The sequence below is a fragment of the Anas platyrhynchos genome, chromosome 5 (assembly GCF_047663525.1).
Source record: "Anas platyrhynchos isolate ZD024472 breed Pekin duck chromosome 5, IASCAAS_PekinDuck_T2T, whole genome shotgun sequence".
Taxonomy (NCBI): domain Eukaryota; kingdom Metazoa; phylum Chordata; class Aves; order Anseriformes; family Anatidae; genus Anas; species Anas platyrhynchos.
Genome location: NC_092591.1, coordinates 44,332,777 through 44,356,627, shown reverse-complemented (window position 1 = coordinate 44,356,627; position 23,851 = coordinate 44,332,777). Strand labels below are relative to the sequence as shown.

The 23,851-nt window shown below is 37.8% G+C and overlaps 1 protein-coding gene and 1 long non-coding RNA gene across 12 annotated transcripts in view; one reads left to right on the top strand and one right to left on the bottom strand.

Moving 5' to 3' along the window:
- Positions 1-1,809: 1,809 nt before the first annotated feature.
- On the bottom strand, positions 1,810-4,726 carry LOC140002655 (uncharacterized). Its single transcript, XR_011809758.1, has 3 exons — positions 4,424-4,726; positions 3,369-3,480; positions 1,810-2,110 (listed from the first exon to the last, which is right to left on the bottom strand). It is a non-coding gene; the product is annotated as an uncharacterized lncRNA (long non-coding RNA).
- Positions 4,727-4,893: 167 nt separating this feature from the next.
- HEATR5A (HEAT repeat containing 5A) overlaps positions 4,894-23,851 on the top strand; it is a 62,572-nt gene continuing 43,614 nt past the window's right edge. For 6 of the 11 annotated variants that reach the window (XM_072038928.1, XM_027457713.3, XM_027457712.3 and 3 more), the window contains exons 1-8: positions 4,894-5,017; positions 13,931-14,009; positions 15,215-15,455; positions 16,454-16,665; positions 20,228-20,336; positions 20,876-21,025; positions 21,312-21,483; positions 23,349-23,509. In XM_072038928.1, the coding sequence (XP_071895029.1) occupies positions 15,330-15,455; positions 16,454-16,665; positions 20,228-20,336; positions 20,876-21,025; positions 21,312-21,483; positions 23,349-23,509 (930 nt within the window). In that variant the 5' untranslated portion in view covers positions 4,894-5,017; positions 13,931-14,009; positions 15,215-15,329. Of the gene's footprint in view, positions 5,018-12,502; positions 12,648-13,930; positions 14,010-15,214; positions 15,456-16,453; positions 16,666-16,997; positions 17,107-17,771; positions 17,935-20,227; positions 20,337-20,875; positions 21,026-21,311; positions 21,489-23,348; positions 23,510-23,851 lie in introns of those variants that run through there. The other 5 variants (XM_013100607.5, XM_072038927.1, XM_013100612.5 and 2 more) reach the window with 5 other exon arrangements.

The following is a 23,851-nucleotide window of genomic DNA, read 5'->3' as shown; positions in this document are numbered from 1 at the left end:
TAACAAATGTAAGTAACAATAAGCTATGCTGATTGCTACTTTTGTAATTATAAATTATAATTATAACCTCAACCCTGTGGCCAGGCTTCACTCTACTAAGGATCCCTAAAAGAACCTGACTGACCCATAATGTTGGATGGCAAAAAAAAAATAATTTGAAAGCTTGTAAAAACAAACCCAGGTTAATCCAAAAGAGGGAAAAGGAGAGAAAGAAGAAACCATAAACACCAAGTTCTCAGTCCTGTGGCACAACGTGCTCTGGATGAGCATGGTTCACTGCACACTCTCATCTCCTCCTGGAAGTCTTGAGAACCACATGAGTGGTGAAAGCATATGTGTAACACCAGGTAGATCATAGGTAGCACGTGTATAACAATTTTAACTGCATTGTTATTACTGAGACTATGTGACTGTATTGCGCATTTTCTCCTTAAACCAGAGCTGTCCACTGGTTCAATTACTGCCAGTGTGTGGCTTTGGGCAAAGCAATTTTCTGCTCCACTTTTTCCATCTATAAGACAGAGTGAAAACAAGGAAAAAATGTTTAAAAACACTGCTTTTTGCCTCTTACACTAAATGCAAAAAATCACCTCAGTTCCTGTTGTTGCACTGGAATGCAGCATGCACTCACATCTCTTCATTTTTGGTGGAGCTACACAAATTGGCCTTAGCCTCTGCCTTATAAATGTGTCCTGAGCTAATATCCACAGGAGTACCTCAGTGAACTGTGTGGTATCACTACAAACAACTCTATGCTGTTTCTAAAATAGCAACGACCTACTGAGCATGGAAATGCAAAAAAATGGTTTTCCTATCACACTGATCTAACATATATATATATATATATGTTGTTCATATATATATGAAACGTATATATGTTTCTGCATGTCTTGTTATTGTGAATTTAAGATTGCTTTCTATTCACTTTAATTGTATTTGTTTGTGTAAGTGCTGCAGTATGTGCCCTATTACGTCAGTATGTATTAAAATGCGAGTGAAGAACTCAGGCTATTTAGATGTACTCCATTAGAAAAGAGGTTGCAACATGGTTTCTAGATTAACAGTGAAAGCAAAAGGTCTTTGGGAGGTCTTAATAATCAGTTGGCAAACCGTATTTGGATCCTATTAATGTGCAGCTAATTCTCGTCAGAACGCTTTATCCAGCATTCTTCAGAATTTAAAATTTACATAAATAAATAAATATATTATTCATTTTTACCAATGAAGACTGATCTTTTATTCATGTGTTGAACTATTTGAGATTTATGTGCCATGGTTTTGATAGGACACATCTTCCTTCCTTATTTCACACTTCCATTTTGGTAGCAGTATCTTATATTTTCCATGCCTGCATATTATTTTTATTTACATTTTAGGATTAAGAATAACACCAGGACTGTGTAATTGCTTGACAGGAATTCAGACCTTGTATTTTGTGATAGTACAAACAGTGACTATGCTGGGAACAAAAAGAAGTCTGGAAATATTTAAGCATTAAATAAAACCATATATTATTTTAAATATTCAATCTTTAAAAACACAAAGATTCATAAGTAAGGCTTTGTGAAAAAAATCCAATACAGTTTGACTATGTACCTTCAGAAGACCTCTACTTTAGGGAAGTAAATGTTTCAATATGGGGATTTAAAGCACTTAAGTAGTTACTGTCTCAACTGAGAGAGCAATAACAGACAACCATGGATACTAATGGCTACAGCAGTTCTAGAACTGTGCATGTTGCAATGCTCAGAGGCACATTAGTATTTTTATTCAGATTAAAGCCAAATGTTAATTGCCTGTTGCTGATGGTGTAACTGTTTGCAGGATCAAACCTTAATAGTCTGCTTCTGTACTTAAATAGGTACATTGTATAATTTCTTATTTCAAAAATAAAGTAGAAATGTATGTATTATCTTATAATTACGTTCTTTCTTGCAGACTTTAAAATGTAATGTAACTTGGTTTTGTTTGCTATATAATTACATGGCGATGTTTCATCTGCTTTAAATTAGGCTCCTGGTCCAGTGATTGTTACTCACGCTTGCACAGTCCCACTGAATTCAAAGGAATACATTCTTTTCTGTCGCTGTAGTCACCCAGGATTATAAAGCTATAAGAAATAAAATATTTTGCTTAGAGGCATGTGTGACTGCATAGATTTTCTACTATGACTGAAATTTGTCTGGCAGAACTGATTCATGCTCTAAATCTTTCAACCCACTTTACCAAAATAGACTAACTAATGAGAAGACTAATCAGTTTTGTGCATTGCAATTATTTGCCAGTTGCTTATTTTATTAACTAATTTGCTATTGAAGCTCAGTCAGGACTAATGGAGAAAGGGAGAATTGAATTAATACATGGTGAATACATTTAATTATCCTATTTTTGCCTGTTTTAGAACAGAATATTACAAATGCATAACAATATATTATTTATTTATTTATTTTAATTTCAGGTTGAAAAGGGTAAAGATAAAAACAACATGCATTACTGCTGATGGAGATGCTAATTTGAATCAGTGCATGGTTAACACTCTTGTTGACCAATTTAGGGAGGAAAAATCATATTAAAGAATCGAGGTTAGCTACAAAACCAATACATGGAGATTGTTATCCTCATAAAGTACTGCTGGCACAAAGAAGTCTTAAAGCTGCTGTATCCAGAGCTGATCTGGAAGGAGAACCCTGCATCACTGTTCCTCATTATTCCAACTGATTTGTGTCAGTTTGGCACTATAACAGCATTCCTTAGAGCTGATATCACACATATTGGGGTCTGGGAGAGATGATTCTTGGGAAGAACTGAGCAACATTATTTCTCACTGAGTGATGCTTTTTCTTGCCCTATGCTTATGTAACATTTAGCATCATGAAATGCTAGTCTTGAGTGGGTCTCTGCTTGTCACCGCAACAGAATAAATGATAGAAATAGTAACAGCAATAATCTTCTAAAAATTATTCTAGATGGGTTCTTTTTTGTTTATGATCTACACATAATCAGCCCTTCACAAGCACTACCAGATCCTTCTGTTACCTCAGGAACATCAGAGAGTACCTTTTGTTTTTCTGGAGTTTTCTGAATATGTCATAGCACCAACGGTCTTTGAATAGAAATTGTTTACTTGACCTTTCTCACAAGTGAAATGGCAGATCGCTTTATGTTGAGCAGCAGCAACTCATCTTCTCATCAAAATGAGGTTAACTGAGCAAATAACTCTTTTCTGGGGGTATATGTTATTTCCAATACTAGGGGTGAACACCTTTATACCAGCAGGAGTTTGTAGAGTTGATTTCTGTGAAATATACTATGGAAATAGTTTCCTACTTGAGGTATAAGACATTCACATACTCTTCATTACCACATACCTTGGCAGAAATTTATTGCAAAAGGTCGCTGCATCAGCGCTCCTGTTTCTTCACCACAGGCAATTTGGCAAAAATGAAACCAGTGTCCAAATACGGAAATGCAGGCTGGTGTCTGCAGCAGAATATAACCAGGAAGTTCTGTGAGAACACGTTTTGAAATACTCCTTAGTGGTACAATGCACATGATTGGAGGCACATGTTCATGTAGGATTACACTGTATGGAAACTCTACTTCTTGAATCTATTTGAGGATGAACTTTTGAGCTTACGTAAGGGCTAGACACAATTTTGACTCCTACACTCATGTATCCCAGGCATTATGCCCTCCCCACAGTGGTTTGCACCACTTCAAAGAAGATAGCCCCAGAGAACCTAGTTTGTTGAAAGGAATCTTAGCTTTCCCTTCCTCAGTTTAACTAATGCTGTACTGGGAGAATATTGATGATCCTTAAGGGTCCCTTCCAACTCAGGATATTCTATGATTCTATGATTCTAATAATATGATAAAAGATCATCGCTAAGATTTGTTATCCAGCTGAAAAGTCTTTCATTACAGAAGGCATTATTTTCTTCATCAGCTTTGTAACAGCAGCTGAAGTTGTGGAATTAAAACCAGAAAATCTTATTACCACCAAACTAACTTGTTGGCAGCAGAAACTAGACCTCAGGTCTGTCTGCTTGTTTGCTCTACAAGGTAGCTAGTGGAATGCAATATATATATATATATATATATATATATATATAATGTATACATAGAAACAAATATCTTGACACTGCTGGGCATCAACTACAATATATATATATATATATATATATATATATATTTAACTAAAAACGGTTGATATATGCCTTCCTTTTAGTATGACAGACTTTCAACTTTGAAGACAGAGTTCAGAAAAGAACATTCCCTAAACAGAAAAGTTCAGGTAACCAGTGAACTCACTTATGAACATTTTCAAGGATGAAGGTAATTCCCTATGATATAGCAACATCCTTCAGTTGGCATAGCTGCTCAGTAGAGCACAACCGGGGAGAAACCCACAAGTCTGTCTCACCTCCTCAGTAAGATGCAGAATGACTCGGTGACTTGGGATCTGCTCTTGATCCGGGTTCAAATGTATATTGGTGAAACCCGAGTGTAATTGTGACTTTCGCATGTGTTAGGCCTGATAAATGATCAAGTCTGTAAACTGCATGTCCTTACTGTGCTGGTGTAGTGCGAAGGGGCCCCAGCCCTCGCCATGAAGCCAGCAGCGCGACAGATGCTGACCAGAACCAGCTGTAAATCTCAGTAGGACCAACAGATCCCCACAGCTCTGTGAGGCAGCTATCCTCAGTCAATAAACACGGCAATAAAATCGCCACTGCCTGTTCAGGGGTGAGGATGGTGCTATCTTTATCCCCTCCACATCGCCTCGGTCGGAGCCTGACCGCTTCACCTCAGGGACCCGGGCTCTTCCCGCCCTCTCGGCCGGGCCCCGGAGCTCGATGGCTCCGGCCCCGATTGCGCCTCCCTGCGAGGCTGTGGCGGCGGCGGCGCCTCCCTCCCGCCGGCCCCGGCCGCCCCCCTCCGCCCTCCCTCGGCGGGCGGAGCCGAGCCGAGCCCCGCGGGCAGCCCGCGGGAGGCAGGCGGCGGGCCCTGCGCCCAGGTACCGGCAGCGGGGCCGCGGGGCGAGCCTTCACCGCCGGGGGCTGCGGGAGGGAGAAGCGGGGCGGTGGCGGGGCGAGCCGGGCACAAACGCCGAGGGGGCGGCGGGGGCTGGGGCTGGCCGAGGCCTGCCGGTGGGAAGCTCCCCTGCAGCCTGCCGCCGGTGGGAGGCCGCCCCTGGCTGCGAGGGAGGAAGAGGAGGAGGAGGAGGAGGAAGGCTGTCAGCCTTTGGGGTCTGGGCTGGGGGGGTCGCCGCGTCGCTGCAGCTCCGGCCGGGGTTGCGAGGAGGGGCCGAGGAGGTGAGGCTGCGAGTGCGCGGGGCGGCCCTGAGGGGCTGGGCGCTGCCCCGCGGAGAGCTGCAGGGCTCGGGGGGCTGCCTCGGTCTGCTAAAAATGATTTTAATCGAGAGCGGGTTGGGAGCGGGGCGGCGGGGTTGGAAGCTGGGCGGAATGCGGTTGCTGGCGTTTTGGGGTCTTTGGCTGTCCGGGTGGGACAACCAGCGTGTCTGCACAGCATAGCCGGCAAATAAACGCGTGTGGAGAAGTGAAACCTGTACAGGTGCGCGAGTGTGGCAGTGAGGAACCAGGGAAAGAGAAACCGGCACCTTACCTTTATTTAAAGCAAGGGAAAGGCTCACTGACATAGCTGCATGGGGGATGAGAGAGGAGGGGGCAAGAAGATGAGTTCAGCTCAGTGCTTCTAGACACGAACTTAGATCTCCTAAAAACATCCAAGTCACTGTTTGTAACGTGTATTTATATAATTATATATAAGTTTGGGTTAATATTTTAAATGCTTGTAGCTGTCACTGTAAATTCCATTGAGCTCTTATTTTAATCTTACGTGCCAGCAATATTGTTTCCATCCTCAGTAGTAGTTGGGCTGCCTCGTGTGTGTTGGTGTCGTGCTGCATGGTGTGATTTGGGGGGGCAGAGAGTACTCTGAACTCAGGTGTGAAATAGCAGTTGAGACGCAGATGACAGTATTTCTGCTTGTGTACTGAAGGAAGCTTTTTGCTTTTTTTCTTCTTTCCTTTTCCTGATGGTTTGACACAATGAAGGGGCGGGGGGAGGAGGGCAGTTTAATGTTACACTGAGTCTAGTGAGAAACAGAAAACTGTCCTTGATTCTTGAACACAGGGTTGGTGATATTGCCAGTAACATACCGGAGTTATTGATTGGCTTTGTATCCCAGACTGTAAAAAACTTCATTGCTCAATGCAGGATATCATCTCTTATAAAATGAGGAACTTCCTGATGAAGCAGCAGGTTAGAAACACCTTCTCACAATGATACTTTCAGGCTGTGGCATGTTTGTGCTATTTAGTTCTTACCATTGCCGTTCTGGCTGTTCTTAAGGAAGCAGGACTTTAAAAAGGACACGAACTGTGTCAACACTGCAAACTGAAAAAGCACGAAATCTCTATGCAGTTAGACTTTTTTCTGAGCTGGTTTGGGAGTTTTCCTTGAGGAGCGGTCATTTAAAGTATCTGGGGAATGAGCTATCACAGTGCTGCCTGTCCGTGACTTGTGCCCTGATGGCAGCCCCTGCTCTGTCCAACACGGCTCCTGCAGAGCCTGCACCTGTGAGGGCTTCTGCTGCTCAATTTCTATGTCAGTGTATCTCCGTACAGTGGAGGGCTGGTCATGGCACTGAATAACCTAGTACTGTGATGGCCATAATGATCTTCAGGAAGAATAAATATACTTTTTCAGGGTTTCAGGACGTGTTTAGCAAAAATTTCCTGTGGTTTAATTTAGTGCCAAGCTAGACTGGACTCAGCATTAACCTGAGTGGAAAACTGGTAGCTAAAATCAACCTTTACCTACTGTAAGTCAATATAAAGGCTTAACAAAGAATTTAATATCACAAAACTTCCCTCAATGTGAGAGAAAAAACATGTCAGTATATTCAGGTTGATGTATTTTAGCTGTATTCGATAAACAACATCATCTACAACATTGTCAAGAATAAAGCCATGTTCAGACGTACTGAAGTTATTTATAGGATTTGCGTCACTGTTTATGCTTTTCTGGTTTTTATGCACTTGTCTTGCTGTCGCACCGGTTTTCTAACCTGTCACTAAAGAAAACCAACACATTCTATGCGTTGTTATACTAACTGAAGTTAGTTACTGCTTTTTGAAGGTTAAGCAGTTTTGGGTGAAAAAAAAATCTTTTGAACTCACTCTGTCAGAGTCAACTTTGCCAGATATGATACAGGGTTTTATTTCAAACTATTAGAAGCATTTATTAATTATTTAGATGCGGTTTGCAAGGTTGCATGAAAAGTAAGTAATGTTAATGTCCTTGTAGTGGAGCAAGTTTAGCTTTTGACTTAAACTTTCAGCAATGAACCCAACTAGTGTGGGTGTAGGTGTGGGTGCTGGGGAAAGAGTGGGTCACAGAGCCTGCTGCAGAGCTCAGGAAATGGCAGGTTTCCATTTCTCAATAAGTGAACGGAGCTCTCCTATCTTGTTTCCTGGACTGGTTCTTGTCAGGTGGAGATAGAGATTGAAGTGATTATAATAAACATGGAAGCAAATGCTAAGTACATTTTAACACGGTGAATGAGTGTTTGCCTTGTCTTCAAAATGTCTTGAATACTTTGCATTGCTAAAAGGGTGATTGTATTTCCAGGCACATTTTCCAGGGTATTTTTTTTTCTCTCATTGTATCAAGCTTTGTCCTCAAAACTTCACAGAAATTATTCAGCATTCCCAGAAGACATTGTCTTGTCTTTTCTTTCACACTTCAGCAAATGCATATTGTGTTGTGATTCTTATCGATGTCACTGGTATGTATGAGGGTTGTGGGTGGTCACATTCCTTGTGTGAATATTTTTTGAAACAGCAAGCCCAAAACAAGGATTCTGATAAATTTCAGTTATTTTTTTTTACTGCATTTAAGCTTTACTGCTTATTGAGGTAGTGGGTGAGGCCTCTGAAATTTGGAAATCAAGAGCATTTGATAAAAATTTTACTAGAGATTTGGATCTGTGCCTATGGGAGTAAACAAGTACTTTGTGTGAGCATCTTCGTTCACAAAACATCAAAACACAGCCTTTTTCTTTTGCAACATGGTTGAAAGTAGTTAAGAATCACCAAAGGTGTCATTTGGGCTGTATGGTATTTGTTCTTTAGCACAGCATCAAATGTGCTGTGAAAATAGGAAAATCTGCATGGAATGTGCAATGTAGGAAGAAGCATTTGAATTACGACTTTAAGTACCTATGTAAATGCTGCCAAATATTCACTGACAGGATAGATACATAGTTTTCCTGGGGCAAATCGCTTCTTCCAGAACAGTTACCCGGTGAGCCTGAAAGAGAGACATCTTGTTTCAGCATCTCTGATGTCGGCATCATGTTTCTCAGCTGAATAATTGCTTACAACATGACTGGCGGTTGTTCCAGTCTGAAATTTTCAGCAGTAATTAGAGGAAAAAACGGGTGGTTGTGTAATGATCTGCTATATCGTTTTGCTGTTTGCCCAACTAATTGGTAAGATTCTTCATTGTTTTATTTATTTATTATTATTTTTTTGCTATTTCGGATAATCATGTGATGCAAGGACGTACATATTTTTATTTTAGAAGGAAGAAAACTTGATTTGTGAGTGGAATTCAATCCCTTCATAACACTGAGTGTGCGTTATAAGTACTCAGCTGTGAGATTTAATTTCTGGCACACATCTTTCATGTGGTAGTGCACTTAAAATCTGATGATAATATTTACAGTTCTGCTTGATTTAAAAGTCCTAAAATCTTGGGCCTCCTTTGTGGCCTAGTATTCTTTTTCTGTGTGCTCTGGGGTGTGCTTTTGAAATGTCTTTTAGCCTTTTCTTGTGAACTGCTGTTGAACGTCTCTGTTAGTCATATCTTCTGTATGCTTGGCTTCACAGTTCCTACTGCTGACCAATATAACAGGGCATTCTAAAATATCCTTGCAGAATACCTTTGCAAAATATCTTTTTCTGACATTGCAAAATATTTTGCAACGAGTGCAAGAATCCTGCTTTCTCATGGCGGGACATTAATTTTGAATGAAAAGCTATCAAGTCTGATGCCAGGGGGAAACTTCATCCACACTGATGAGCCTGATGACTGCTTAATTCAAGCACGTGTGTGTGTACTACAAACTAGGCTCTCGTTTCATAACCACTTCATAGTTCTCCTGTTACAGGTATAATCGGTTGAGAATACCAGTGCTTTTGGGGCTGAAATGCCCTCAGCTTGTTACTGTGCTTTCTTTGAAGTTATATGAAAGCAAGCAGTGAGAGGGTGCCTGAAATTCTCAACTTTTCTTCTGTCGAGTGAGAGGACAAGAATGATTAGCCCTGCTGAACATAAAATGTATGTGGAGAGGTGAATGTGTGCTGGGACACAGCAGGCACCTGCCATCGCTTCATGGTCGAGTGAAAACTGTAAGGCTTGTGGGCCTGGAGAAAGGCACAAAATGATGCTGAGGATGATGCCACGCAAAGGAGATTGAGTACTAACAGATCCATGTTGATACTTATTTAGCTTTTCTTCTTGAAGATTTGTGAGGCAGTTTCTGGGTGTTTGTCGGTAATAGTTTGTAAGTCAGTAAGTAAACTATGACAGCTCTCTTTCAAGTAATCATAAATATCTTTATGTAACAGTTGGATATTCCCACTTGAGTGGTATTTTCAGCATTTAAAGCCTAAGATGATATGGGCTGGGATTTTAGTTTCTGGCCCCGAAAGGATTGGGTTTATTCTTATCAAGCTATTACAACTCTATCACTGTTGGTTGTTTTGGTTAGACGATTTCTGTGTGGTGTGACTCCTAGATAAGTTAGAGCTGAAAATAACTGCATCGCTCGTTCCCTGGACAATCAGACCACCTTTGGAGTTACTGTGAGGTTGGTCCTGCACTCTGTGCCTTCACCACACCTCAGTGCCTGCTTATGTTTCTCTATTGGCATAAAAAGTCCACTGTAACTACTGGACTTTCTCTTTGGGCCATTTTTCATTCATTAATAGCTGAATTTGGCTGGTGCATCAAGGTGGGTTTTGGCCCAGACAGCAAAAAGAAACATCCTCTGACGTTCACTTGTCAGAAATAAACTTGAGGGAGTTGGGTAGAAGTTGTGTTGTGTTTTGAAGACAGCCTAAACAGCTGTGTGCAAGTACTCCCAATAAGCTTAAGCATCGATTGTCTTGTCATACGGTCAGCTCGGCTGCACGGGTAACGATCATCCCATTAAACTTTTAAAACAGTGCTGCAGGAGTAAAATTGATCTGAACTGTTAATGACCATAACTAAATGTGTCAGGCTGGAAGACTGTTAAACACATTGGTTTGCTTGTTAGACAGATGATGATACAGCTTGCCTTTGAATTGAGGGCAAAAATCCCAAAACCATAAAGTCAGTTAAAATACCACTTGCATCGCAGTGAGGACAACTTGCAGCTCATGAGTGTGTTTCATCTGTTTTTCCAGTAGTGTGATGAATATGACACTGATAGCATAGTTGGCCTAGTGGCAGCTGGTATGAAAATACTGGTAATTATTACTGGTTATTTTTTTACTCTTGCTCATACCGTTACTCACTTGTTACTATTAGTCATTGCTGATGATAAGTAGCAGTGCGCATTTCTTAGTTCTTAGCATTTCTTAGATCGCGTCCTTCTTACTTCTCTGCAAGACGAGTGTTAGAGACAAAAGTGAATGCATGGCTTCATGATCTTGGTTTTGTATTGGATGTAGTGCAGAATTATTATAATACCTGTGAAACAGAAAAATTTAAATTAGTAAGATGAGTTACACAGTACTTAATTTTCTTCACTACATAATATAGGACACTAGGTCCCTATCCAAGTATTGTGCACGGATAGGTCAGGTTAGTCTGATTTCTGGCAGAGGAGAACTTGTTCTTGGCAAAGAGAGACAAGCATCTTTAACAATTTTAGGTCAAATATGAGAAATTTTAAGAAAAAATTGAACATACATTCTCGATCTGTGTGGTAGGTTCCATTACTGTTGCTGGTCTTCCTTGAAATGATGGTTTATAATTAAAAATTTTTTTTTGGGGGGGAGAGGTTGGTTAGGAGTCTGTTTTATTCCAGACTTTTTTGTTTGTTTGTTTCTGGTTTGTTTGTTTGTTTTTACACAGAAACAAAATATACTATGGGTTGGAAGGAAGGGGAAAAGTTCATTACGTTGTTATTACTGTTCATAATTTTTAATTTGCAGTTCATTCATCTTAGACTTGCATGTGGAAGGAGTACAGTTGCCTGTGGACTGCTTCCCTCAGCCTTTAAAACATGAGATCAGCTATGTCAGAACAAGCTTGATACACATAATAAATCAAGTTTGATTTTCAGCTCGGTGTCTTTGTTATAACTTTTTAATGGGTGGTGACCTGTTGGCTCTCATATTTTAAAGCCAGTTGCTAAAGGAAGCTGTTCAGAAGGGTCTTACACTTGTTTGGTCATCATTTTTTTTTCTCCTTTTTTGAGGACTGAAAGTCCCTTTTTTCTCTTTGATGTAGTTCATTAGGATCTTTTGAAACTCAGTTGCTTTACCCTTTAATGCTTGATTTGCCCTATATTCCTTTAAATTTACAGGAAACATTCCATGTAGGGCATCTTCAAAGCTCTCTTCTGTCATCTTAAACAAAATCCTGCTTGCCAAATTGCTAGTTAGCAAATGAAAAAAAATAAATCAGTACTGAGTAGGAGCAACTTCTGCTTTGTCCAGTTGATCTTTGTGACAGTTTTGTAGCATAGTTTATGCATGAAATAAAATGAACCTAGTTCATGGCGGGGGAAATTGGGATGTTTATTTGATTTGCTCTTGTAGCACTGGTGGGAAAGTAAATCTTACTATTTTTTTTTTTTTTTTTAATCTAAATAAAAAAAGAATGGCATATCATACCAGCTGGGAAATGGAGATCCATGTTTTTGTTTTATCATCCATTTAGGTCTCTTTTAATTTTTGTTGATGGCATGGCATTTTATTCAATGAAACTTCACATTTATTTTTTCCAGATTTCTGTTTCAGATTGAGAAAGATCAAAATCATAACGTCAGGGGGAAAGAAGAATGCCAAGGGACTATCAAATAACTCAGCATTTTAAAACAGGTTTTGTGTGACTGTGGCTGCATCTTCACATTCATAAATTGTACTTGCCTCAGTTCACTGGTGTGTGAGGATGTTCAAGGAAGGAGCGCTAGCCCTGGCTGGTGCAGCACTCGGTCGTTCCTCGTCGTGGCCTGGCCCACCCCACCGCTTCGCCTTTCTTCTAGTCAGAGAAGAGTTGAGCCTGTGTTGGGTGTACTCATTGAGGTGTGAGGTTTCCCTCTGCACTTAGAGATCGCCTAGTAACATCTTGTGTGCATAACAAGGTTATATTTAGTGTGAATTAATCCCAGCTTTTCTCCACATTCTGTGCTTATTTTCTGTTTTGCGTAGTCCCATAAGAACCACGCTTTCTGCACTGTCCTCCAGTGTGATTGCAAAACCGCTGTTTTGTGGAAGAAATGTGATTGCCTGCCTTCTCACCTGTGTTCTCAGAAGGCTCATCCAGCTGTTTCCTTTTGGTGGTGGTGTTGCTATTCCTTTTGAGCCTGGTGTGCAGGTTTACCACTGTCTAATAGGTGTTTCGGTAGGTGTTTAAGATGTGCTTTTTTGAAGGGAGTGGGGAGCATACAGTTTTGTGCCTAGCTTTGTGGAGGACAAGTTTGCTTGTTGGCCACAATGGGAAAAGTCAGGTCTGTGATCGTCTGCTGCACTGACAGAGCTCAGCTTCTGCAAAACCAAGTCTTGCATAATGAACAATCAGCCTCTGTAATTCAGAAGTGATAACAGTCTTTCCTTTGAGAAACGAGAGCATTTCTAGCTATGTTAGCAGGCATTCATTACAAGGATCGGCAACTACACTACAACATTTTTCCATAATTTAGATTATGCAAATCCTAACAAAAAAAAAAATCAGAGTAAGCTCAGCAGAACAATACAAACTTTTATCTTTGACTGCTATTAACAGAATACTTCCTATAAGTTGACAGCGTGAGTTGTGAGCAGGAGAGTTGATAGGCTTGTCCCAGGTGGAAGGTGCCTTAGGAGGTCTTTCTGTAACAAGCCCCAAGTCCTTTGGTCTGCTGTGTGCCCTCCTGATGTTACATGGTGAGCTCTGGCCAGGCCACACTGGATGGGTGGTTAGGACTGCTCTGAGCAGTGCTGCAAACCTGCAGCTACTTTCCTTCGTGGGCTTGTTTAGCTGTTAACTTCGCTGTGCAATATCTAACAAGGGTAAGCTGTTGTACGGAGAAAGAAGTTAACACTGAAAATGTTAGCGATCATTGAATGTGTGCTTTGACCATACAGCACCAGCTGTTCCCTAACTACCACTGAAGATGGAAATAATGAATGGGAAATCTTTGGCCTTTATAAATACTAGAAATAAAGACTTATAGGAAAGAAGTTTAAGTCACATGTGAATTTCCAAGTAATTTGAAATTGTTTTCAATTTTCAAGTCTGATTGATAAGTAGTTACTTTTAAAATAGCATACAACCTCTGTTTTGTGTCCTGCCAGACTAAATTCAAGTTAGATAAGGTTTAAAAAGAAATGTTATCTTTGTAGAAAGTAATTATGATGTCATGCTCAATGAACTTACTTTTCTGTGTGTTTTCAAATTAGTTAGCAAAACAGAAATAGGTGGTTTCAGTAGTAAAATTAATCTAATTGTATGGTGATATGGTAGGTCTGCCAACTTCAGATGTAAAATATGATGAGTTAATATTTGTGGAGCTCCATTTCGGTGTCTTTTGGTGAGCCATTAAATAAAAATTGTCAGTATGCAAGTCTTGGAATTGTTGTTTCCTGTAGAACAGACGCTTGTATCTCATGTGCTTTTCAAAGCTGATCTTTTGTCTCCTTTTCTAGGAAGGAGTTCTTGACATCCTTTAACTGAGAACCTGGAGTAGAGAGAAGGATTTTACAATGAAAATGAATTATCTGCTAGGTAAGTGAAGGGCCAGTGTCTGACAATGATCCGTGATCTTTTCAGCTGGGGGAAGAAAGCTGAATTGTAGTTCTCATCTCTGCATGCGTGTTGAAACAGTTATTGGTGTGGTAGTTTGATTTAGAGGTGTAGTAGGTAGTGGGTGAGGAAAGAGGATGCTGTGTGACCTGCACTTGTGATTCCTGTGCTGAGCAGTCAGGAAACTCTGCTCAAATGTTCAGTGAATACATAATCCTACAGATTATGTACATTTATCTGTGCTTGTTTTATAGCATGTTGCCTGTTATTTCAGGCAAATTAAAAATTGAAGTTGGTTGCAGGAAAATAATGTGCTCGTTTCCTTTGTGAGCAAATTTTGTATACAAATCTGTAGAAGGTAGTAAAGGTAACCTTCTGCTGTGTCTGTGATGGAAACCTGGGTACTGAATTATTTAGCACTGCTTTGTATTGCCCACTGACTGTTTGATAGATCATTTTACACTATAATATTATAAATGCATAGGGAAAAATGTGTGTTCAGCAGTCTCAGTGACCTCTGGAAAGGATAATTTGTTTGGGATTTTACAATATGGTTAACGTTTTACCAGAATCTCCTTGGCTATTTTTGTTTACAAAGCCTACAGAATATTGTATTTCGTAGTTTGAAGCTATGTGGCATTTAGATGGGGGAGAGGAGAAAGGTATCATTGAAGTATTTTTCATCTTGATTTGCTTCTAGCTATGACTACCCGCAATGCAGGAATTACTAAAATATTCTGAGATAAGTAAAAATCTAGCAACTTCAATGGGATTTGTTCTTGAAATATCAATTTTTCACTTTCTTAAAAAGAAAAGGGGGGGAGTATTACTTTTTTTTTTTTCTTTATACCTTGCTTGGCATTGTGAATAGATAAAGTCTTTGAATATGATGCTAACATTGGTATTTGTGGACATAACTAACATGAGTTCTTAGGTGTGGGTTGGTCCCATTGCTGCACTTATTTGAGATAATAAAATCCTTTGTGTTTGGGGCCAGCTGATCATTATTTTCAAGTATATGCTTGAGCATATGCTAGAAAACCTCACTTAATCCAAAGCACAATGAATTAAAAATAGTAGTTCGGTAAGAACCCCTCCGATGTGTTATTTGAAATATTAACTTTTCCTTTCAAAAATAGATTTTTGATTATATAGCTGCTGATATCTAGAAACATTTTTCTGTTTAGGTGTTCAAACTGCTGACATCAGCTATTAATGGAGAAGAAAACCTGAGTGATTAAACCATTTCCGGCAGTTTATTGTTTTGTTTTTTGAGGAGAGATTTGAGGAAAATTTCAAGGAATGGAGTTAGCTCACAGTTTACTGCTCAATGAAGAAGAATATAACCAGCTTGGGGAATATCAAAAATCAGAGTTCATTTTTGAATGGTTACGGTTTTTGGAAAAACTTCTACCAGTGACTAGCAGAGTAAGTATAATGACACTTGAGAAGAAGAGCATGTTATAGAGCTATTTTCTCTGTCTTGTTCCCTATTTTCTTTAAAAACAGAAGTATTCCATTTCCTTTGCTTCATGTCTTTTACTTACACGTAATGAAAGTACATTCACTGATAGCAGCAGCTTCCTCAAGCCTTCAAGTGAGAGATTTGTGCAACGAAAAGAAATTTGGGAAATAAGTGTTCTTTTTAAAATAAAAATCAACCAAACAAAAACCTTGGGTTATTAATGCAAGATTTTGCAACACTGTGATGAATAAGAAGAGTCATGCTTCCATCTACAATGGCACAATTATTTGATATCTCTCTAGCAAGCAGGAATTTAACATCTTTCCTTTTGTTTTTCTTTTCCTAATCAAATCATATGAGGTCAAGCCAGCTCTTCAATTGTTTGTTTCATTGTGTTGTGTATATTAAGTAGGGTATGTGAACAGGTAAGAGTAAAACAGTCTAGATAATGTTATTTAAGAGTTAGATACTTTAACACAAATAATTTAAATAGAATACACTGTCAGCCTCCCTCTATTTTTAAGAGGAATTTGGAAAAAAAAAAGTTGAGCTAAGACTAAAGTACCTGATTATTTTAAGAGATAATGCTCAACTTCTTGAAATTCTGGTAAAGTTGTTTATTACTTTAATTACCTTGAATTACCTGGTGTTGTTTTCCTTTAAAAGAAAACGTAAAAGAAGCAAAAAATGGCAATTTTATTTTAGCAAGATTTAGCAATAATTCCAATTGCCATAGGAAAATACCCTTGAAATGCTACTAGAAAATTGTGTTCTGAAGAATATTCTTATTTTTGAGATAGCTTTTCTTTACATAGAAAGCTGCAAAGAAATGTTCATTTTTAACCAAGAATGTCATAGTATCAGAATGGTAATAATCGAAAAGTGAAGAGAATTAGCATTAATTAATATGTTAACTTTTACATTTAACTTGAAGTTAACTGGTTACTGATTTTATTTCCAGGCTGATATTAGGGAAAACCAGAAGAAGCTGGTTGAACAATTGACTTCTTTATTAAACAATGCACCAGGACCTCCTACTAGGCGACTAGTTGCCAAAAATTTAGCTGTACTTTATAGCACTGGAGACACTTTCTCTGTTTACCAAACAATTGAAAAATGCAATGAACTCATTCGGAGTAAAGATGATTCACCAAGTTATCTGCCTACAAAACTGTAAGTATTTTTCTTTTACCCCCAAACAGTAACAACCGAGACAGATATACATGATGAGAGAGGAATGTAGGGGAGTGTGTGCTCCCTCATTTCTTCCAGTTGGTCACTACAGGCATTTTACTGTATGACACCCAGAATTTGGGAGGCTCCCTGATTAAAAATCATTATTGTGGGTGTGCCCAGATATATTTTTTTCCTCTAAACGTCTCTGAACTTTTAAGGCTGAGTGCTACATAGAGGAACTAGGTTCATCTGAAACATGAAAGCAAATTAAAATTACTTCCTTCCCTCTAAGCATTGCAATAATTGTTCATTTACTATACACTTTTCAGGGCAAAGTTGTGGATGGTTAAGTATTTGTGTAGCGTTTTATTTATCACTTTATGTGTCTTCGCTGGGAAATTTTGGATAAGTGCAACTGCATGTTATGAATAAACTCAGGTCAGTACTTTATAACATAAATCACCTGTGAGTTCATAAACTCATAAGAGTTTAATGAAAAAATAGATTTTTCATCCTTACTTAAAAGTTTCTTTTTATGATTTGCATAAATACAGTGTAAAAATCAATCACATCAAGACTCATTAAAATCACATTACTTTTGAAGCATTGAACAAAATGGTAATTTGGTGGCTGATAGGAGTCAGCATAGACTGAATAAGTTAGAACAAAATTTGACTTACTGAGATGTTTAGTATTTACTGCATCCACTGGAAGGAAACACCTTGAGTGATTTGAAAGCTAAGCAGAATTAATTTATTTAGGAATGTAGAAATGCTAAATCTGTATACATATGCTGTTATTTAAAACTATAAATGACCACAGCATGCTTTAAGGTAATAAGATAAACTAAGGATGGTTTATGCTTTTGTTGAGTGAGGAGACAGACAGCTTGCAATACATGTTGCTATATGGAGGAAACCATGCTTTACAGCAAGTCAGACAAACACTGCTTTTTACAAAAGAGATGAAGAAAGCTTTTAATACATAGCTTATTTTAACATTAGTAAAAGAAAAGAATTTACCTGACATAAATCTGAGTTCACTGCCACAGGATAGATAATGAAAGAAAGGATGTGGCAGTATTAAATGTTGTATATGTGCAGCAGGAACGAAAAGGATAGAAGACAGTTGGTGATCTCCATCCAGACAATTGAAAATCAGGCCAGAGAGCATAGCAGCAATGGATAACAGAGTGTGAGTGGGCAGGTGTTCTAAAAACAAGAAGAAGGCTGAGAAGAGCAATAAAGCAGATGAATACAACTCCAGGTACAAAATACAGTTATTGAGCAAATTTCTTAATTAAAGTTAAACTGGATATAGTTAGTTATGAACAAACATTTCAGGTGCTTCTAAATGTCTAAAGAGCCAACAGAACAGAGGCAACATGAACTGCTCTTGCAGGATGTGAAAGCAAACCTTAAGGTATAAAAATATTATGAGTAGCCTTCATGTGTGAAATATTATGTATCTTTGATTGTAGTCAAGTAAATTAAAGTTAAAGGTGGCAGCAAGGCAGAAATGACAAAGACAGAAACAAGGGAGAACCAGAGTCAGAACGTGGAAAAGTAGCTAGGAGAGAAAGAGAGAAGAGGCAATGTTCAGAATCCTGATGGGCATGAAAACATTGGTGAGGAGAGTAAATGTGGAGAAAAAAGCACTGGTAAAACATGACTTAGTTTAAAATGAGCATGAAAAAGAGATTTCTTATAGTAGTAGCAGTGAGACAAAAAGCTACAGAAAAATAATTTAAACTGCAGAACTCTATTGAATAAAAACTTTCATCTTGTCCTGCAAGTAAAGGGACTACTTGGAGTTCAGTGAGGGAAGACTTATTTTTTATTTTATTTTATTATTTTTTAATCTTGATTAAAGTTTTGTCCTTGCTTGCCATCTGTCCTTGTCATTTAGCATACATTCCCATGTTGTCTGGTAGCAGTCTTCGTTAGCGTATGTTATTCACCTGGAGATTCCTTTAAGTAGATTTTCTAGTGATTTTCTTTTCCTCTCATAATTTATCATTTTTCTTCTTTAATATGGATGGAAGATAGAAATATTTTAGGCAAGCGTGTTTAAAAGAATGTGGCGCTCATGTAAGGCGGAGTGTGGTGTCAATTCTGCATCAGGTCAGACAAATAGGTCATTTAATGTGACTACAGCTTACTATTTTACTTTAAATTACAAAGTTTTAAAAATATCCACTAGGGTTTCTTTAAGTCGTCAGTATCTTAAAAGCATTTGGCTGGTTAGAAAACTTTCATAGTTGTTGCTGGAAATATTTGTGGAAAAAAAAAATCAGACAACTAGAGTTACAATTCTAGAAGGCAGTCAGAAGAGCTTTCTAAATTCCATGCTTCCAATTTTTATAGCAAGTTAAATATCGATGTACAGAAATAGGTCGATTCTCATCTTTAGGTGACTAGATGATACTTGTCAACAAACAGTGCCAATTTGTTGCCAAAAGTTACTATTTAACGCTGATGGATCCTACCATCAGTAATGGTGGTACTACCAACCACATGAGAGTGTTTCCAGGTCATTCCATGATGTGGTCAGGTAGTCCTGGGGATATTTCTTTTAATCTGTGTTTATTAAATACTCTATTTTTCTTACTGTGTTTTGTTGTTTTAAGGAGTTATAGTTAATATTCAATTCATTTTCCTAATTAAGAATGTGTTCAGTATGGGATTTTAAAACTGCTTATGTAACACTCAAATTCAATTGGGACATCAGGAAAATACAGTTTTCCTGAAGGTGATCCTGTGCAGTGTCACTGCATATTAAGGAAGTCTGACCAAAGAGCAGAAAGCTGAGTAAAGATACCATTTATTTCTTCCTTGTATTAATCATAAAATTGTTTAGTTATGAATACATCAATACAAAACCAAACTGTGTGCCTTAATCATTTAAAGGAAAGCATTCTTTAATTAAGCAACTCTTCTATTTCCTTTTTTTCTCAAAATTTAGCACTTTTTGCTTTTGCTAAAGGAAACTCCAATAAGCACACAGAGCACGCAGACTCCAGTTGTCAGCTATTTCACCTGGAAAATAAGCTCAGCATCTGTGTATAGTGAAAAGAACATGGGCTTAGACTTCTGTTTCCTCATTATGTGTTGTTATACACACATGCCAGAATTTTAAGTATTAGACCGTTTGCAGTCTACTCCTGACCATCATGTTGTAAATAAACCAATCCCCGTCTACTTCTGTCGGTATCTGTTGTAGCGCAGTGACATAAACTGCAGGATGCAGGGCATTCTTTGTTAGAAATTCACATGTAAGGCTTAAAGGTGGATATGAAAAATGTATGTCAATTGTAAAATTTATTGGAGGTTTGTATTACCATAATTTGTTATTCAAGTTATCTTCCTAGCCCCTGTGTGTTCAGTTCTCCTGGAGTGTGAATGTGTGCCCCACTCAGACCACTTTTTTTTTTTCCTTTTGATAATCTGCTTACACTTTTGGAACATTGTATTTAGTTATTTTGTTATTTGCCCATTGATTACGTTAGTCTTCTTAATCCCGTTCATCTGTTGTTGCATCCATTTTGCTTTTGTTTTAGTGCTGCGGTGGTATGCTTGGGCTATTTATACAAAAAATTGGGAAGAATTTTGGGAAACAGTTTTACTGACACCGTTGGGAATGTGCTTAAAGCAATGAAGAATGCAGAGGTATTGGAATGGCATGTTTAAAAATGATTGGAAAAATAATGGGATGTTTTCTGTTGGTAGATGGACCAATGAGTATGAGAAATTGCATGATACCAATTTATGAAATGGAAAGAAATGTGGAAAGTTATAGTATAAAAATGAAAGTCTAAATTCTGAAGAGTTACTAACGGATTATGACCATAAAATGATAGTGTGTAGTTATTCTCATTCTGCTTTCATGAAAGAACTTGATAATCTAGAAAATTTAATTGCCTTTACTAATGAGAATGTTTTTGCTCCAGCTTGTACTTCATATTTCAAGTATTAAACTGCCTGTATTTTTCCACAGAATGTAGAACTTTTATGTTCACTTGGTTATAGTGCTATAGAACAGGTTTGCTCTTTAACTCATCTCAGCCTGAACAGAACTCTAACAGTAAGAAATAAATAAATAAAAAGGACTCAGACCATTGTTTACCTGTATCAGTGATGAGCATTTTTTAATTTCTAAGAAGCATAGGATTACAGAAATCTAACATTTCTTCTTTTTAATTTTTCAGTCTCAAGGTCGTTATGAAATAATGCTTAGTTTACAAAATATATTGAAGGGTTTAGGAGCTGCTGCCATCCCCTGTCATAGAGACATTTACAAAGCTGCCCGATCATGTTTGACAGATCGATCTATGGCAGTCCGCTGTGCTGCTGCAAAGGTAAAGTGTGTTAATAACTCCCTATTTAGTATGCTCCCTAAATAAAATTATGTTTTAGTGGATGACAAACAGAGCAGTAAATACTTTGTTTGTATGTCTATATTTCTTTGACATTGTCTTGGCAGAAAAAAAAAAAAATCAAGTATTTGTTAATGTGAAGTACTGTACTTATTTTAGGGAGAAATCTTGTCTTTTAAGCTAAAATCTGTACCGAGTGCTTTTCCACATCAAAATGTTGACGTTAAGCGTTTTTACTTCCTTCCTTTTTTTTTTTTTTTTTGTCTAGTGTCTTCTTGAACTTCAGAATGAAGCAGTATTTATGTGGAGTACAGACCTGGATAGTGTTGTGACCTTGTGTTTTAAATCCTTTGAAGGTTCCAATTATGATGTACGGTTAGCAGTTTCAAAACTTTTAGGCACAATTTTGGCTAGAGCTTTAACATCAAAGCAGACACCAGGTGAAGTATGTACTTTGTTTGCTGATTCCTCATCTGTAAACAAAATAAAATAAATAAAAAATTGATCAGAAACTCTGAAGTTCTGAAACCTAAAGTGAAATCACAATGTAAACTTCATCTGGCTCTTCATATTTGTACTTTGGTCTCTTTTTTTTTTTTGTAACGTTTCTTCTCATGTAGTGCTATGCTTTTATAGTTTTGTTACTTTTTACATGTGTATATATGTGCACACGCACTCAATAGCAGTTCATGAAGTGGTCAACAAGGAAAAATATTTGGTAAAACTAGCTTCCTCTGTTACAAGATTATTATTGTATGTGGAGAACTCAGTAACCTCAGGAATTTAAAGGAAAGATTAATTTTAGCACTGTAAAAGCCACTAAGATGTGAGGGAGTATCTGCCTGTCAAACAAAGGAGTTGAGGATATCTTTTCAAGCTGTTTTTCCAAAATCGTCAGTGCTATATCTGGATTGTATAGTACTACAAACATGATCTGAAGCAGAAATGAGCATGCAGTTCTGTTAATAGAGCTTGTAACAGTTTTTGCTGACAGACTGAAACATCCTGGCACAAAGTGAAAACATATCAAATATTTGTCATTCAAACTGGAAGTTTTTAGTCCAGTCTAAGGAGCCCAAAACTAAATACAGAACTGTAATCTAAGTGAAACATAACGTGCTGCAGAGTTCGCCTGAGTGTGATTCTGCTTTTAAAGGCATCAATACAGTAAGCACTAAATGACAAAATTATGTCTTTAAGTCCTATTTGGGGCTTAAAGGCTGTGTACAACTGTTAGAGACTCTAAAGTCTTGATTTCTAAAGGTATTTTTCTAAAAATCTTTTGGGAGAGAATTATGATGTTACAGAGAACAATTATCTCTTGTATTTTACCATTAGAAATAGAAAAAAATTTCTGACCTCTATATATTTTTTCTTTACTCTCTGTAAGCGATGTAGTTACATAACAGTAACGTAGCACTTCAGTAATACAAGAAGCTCACCCAACTGTTTAATTGGTTATTTTTAGTATGGAAGCACTAGGTTAAAACAAGTTAGAGCTAAGTGAGGCTGAAGCTGGGTTGGAGCTCAAATGAGCTGGGAGAGAAGAGGAGGGAGCAAGACATGAGGAAGTGCTTAGTTATGAAATTTCTGTTTTTGTATCTGATAACCTATTGGTGCTGTTTTTTGTTGCTGTTTTTGAGATATTAGTACCTTAAGTCCTCTCATTCTTTTTCTCATCAAATACTTGGAAAACAATGAAAAATGTAGTGAAAAATTTAGGTCACTTAGTTTGCATACTGTGCAGTAATTGTGTGAAGTTGGCATGCACAAGTGTAAGGATAGGTTTTATATGAACTTTCAGGAAATAACATAATAGGAAATAAAGATAAATACTTTTCTAGAACATTGTAAAAAATACTTTATTAATCTAATTATTTTGGAGAGTTTATTTTATACTAAGGTGAGAAGGTTTTTGTTTTTAAAAGAACCAATTGCTATATCTGTATCTGGCTAAGCACAGCAGAAAGGTAATCTGCCCTGTCTGAGGTCTGGAATTGAGTCATCTTCAGTAGTAAGGTATCCAAAAGTTCAAGCTTTCATGGAACTTAGGGTGGGAGGCATAGGCCGTGCAGACAGAGGAGGCTTAGATCTAATGGTAGATACTGAGGGAGGTACATCTGTGTGTGTGTATAAATATATAATTATTATATATGCATGTATTGTGTTTCAATAATATTTGACTTTGGTTGTGGAAACTGGTACTTTTATTTTTTCCTAAAATGATTGGAGCTGAAGTTTTCCTTCGGAAATGTATGTAAACTTTACAGAACTGTTCCTCTAAACATTTACATCTCTCTTTTAGCATCCACCAAGCATAACTTCCGCAGGATCTCTTTGGAAGAAGTGATGGAGCTTTTAGGAACTGGATTTCTGCGTGGAAGTAGTGGCTTCCTGCGAGCCAGTGGTGATATGCTGAAAGGGACCAGCTCAGTCAGCAGAGATGTTAGAGTTGGAGTCACACAGGTTTGTATTACATTATTTATAATGTTATGAGATTGCCAAATGTTCCTCTAACAACTGTTTTACTTTCATATATTTCTCATTTCATCCTGTTTGTTTCTGTGACAAAATGTATATAATTTACAATTAGGATTTACATCTTCAGTTAGGTCTGAAAGAAAAAAAAAATCTGGTGTTGCTTATTGTTTATCTAATGGTTTGAAATTTTCAAAATGAAGTATGTAACACTAATGAAATCTTAAAAAGATAAAAATTTCAATTAAATGATATAAATAAGTACTTAAAATATATATATATTTTTTTTAGATTTAAACTGTTAGACCTTATGCCTAAAAGTTAGAGGAG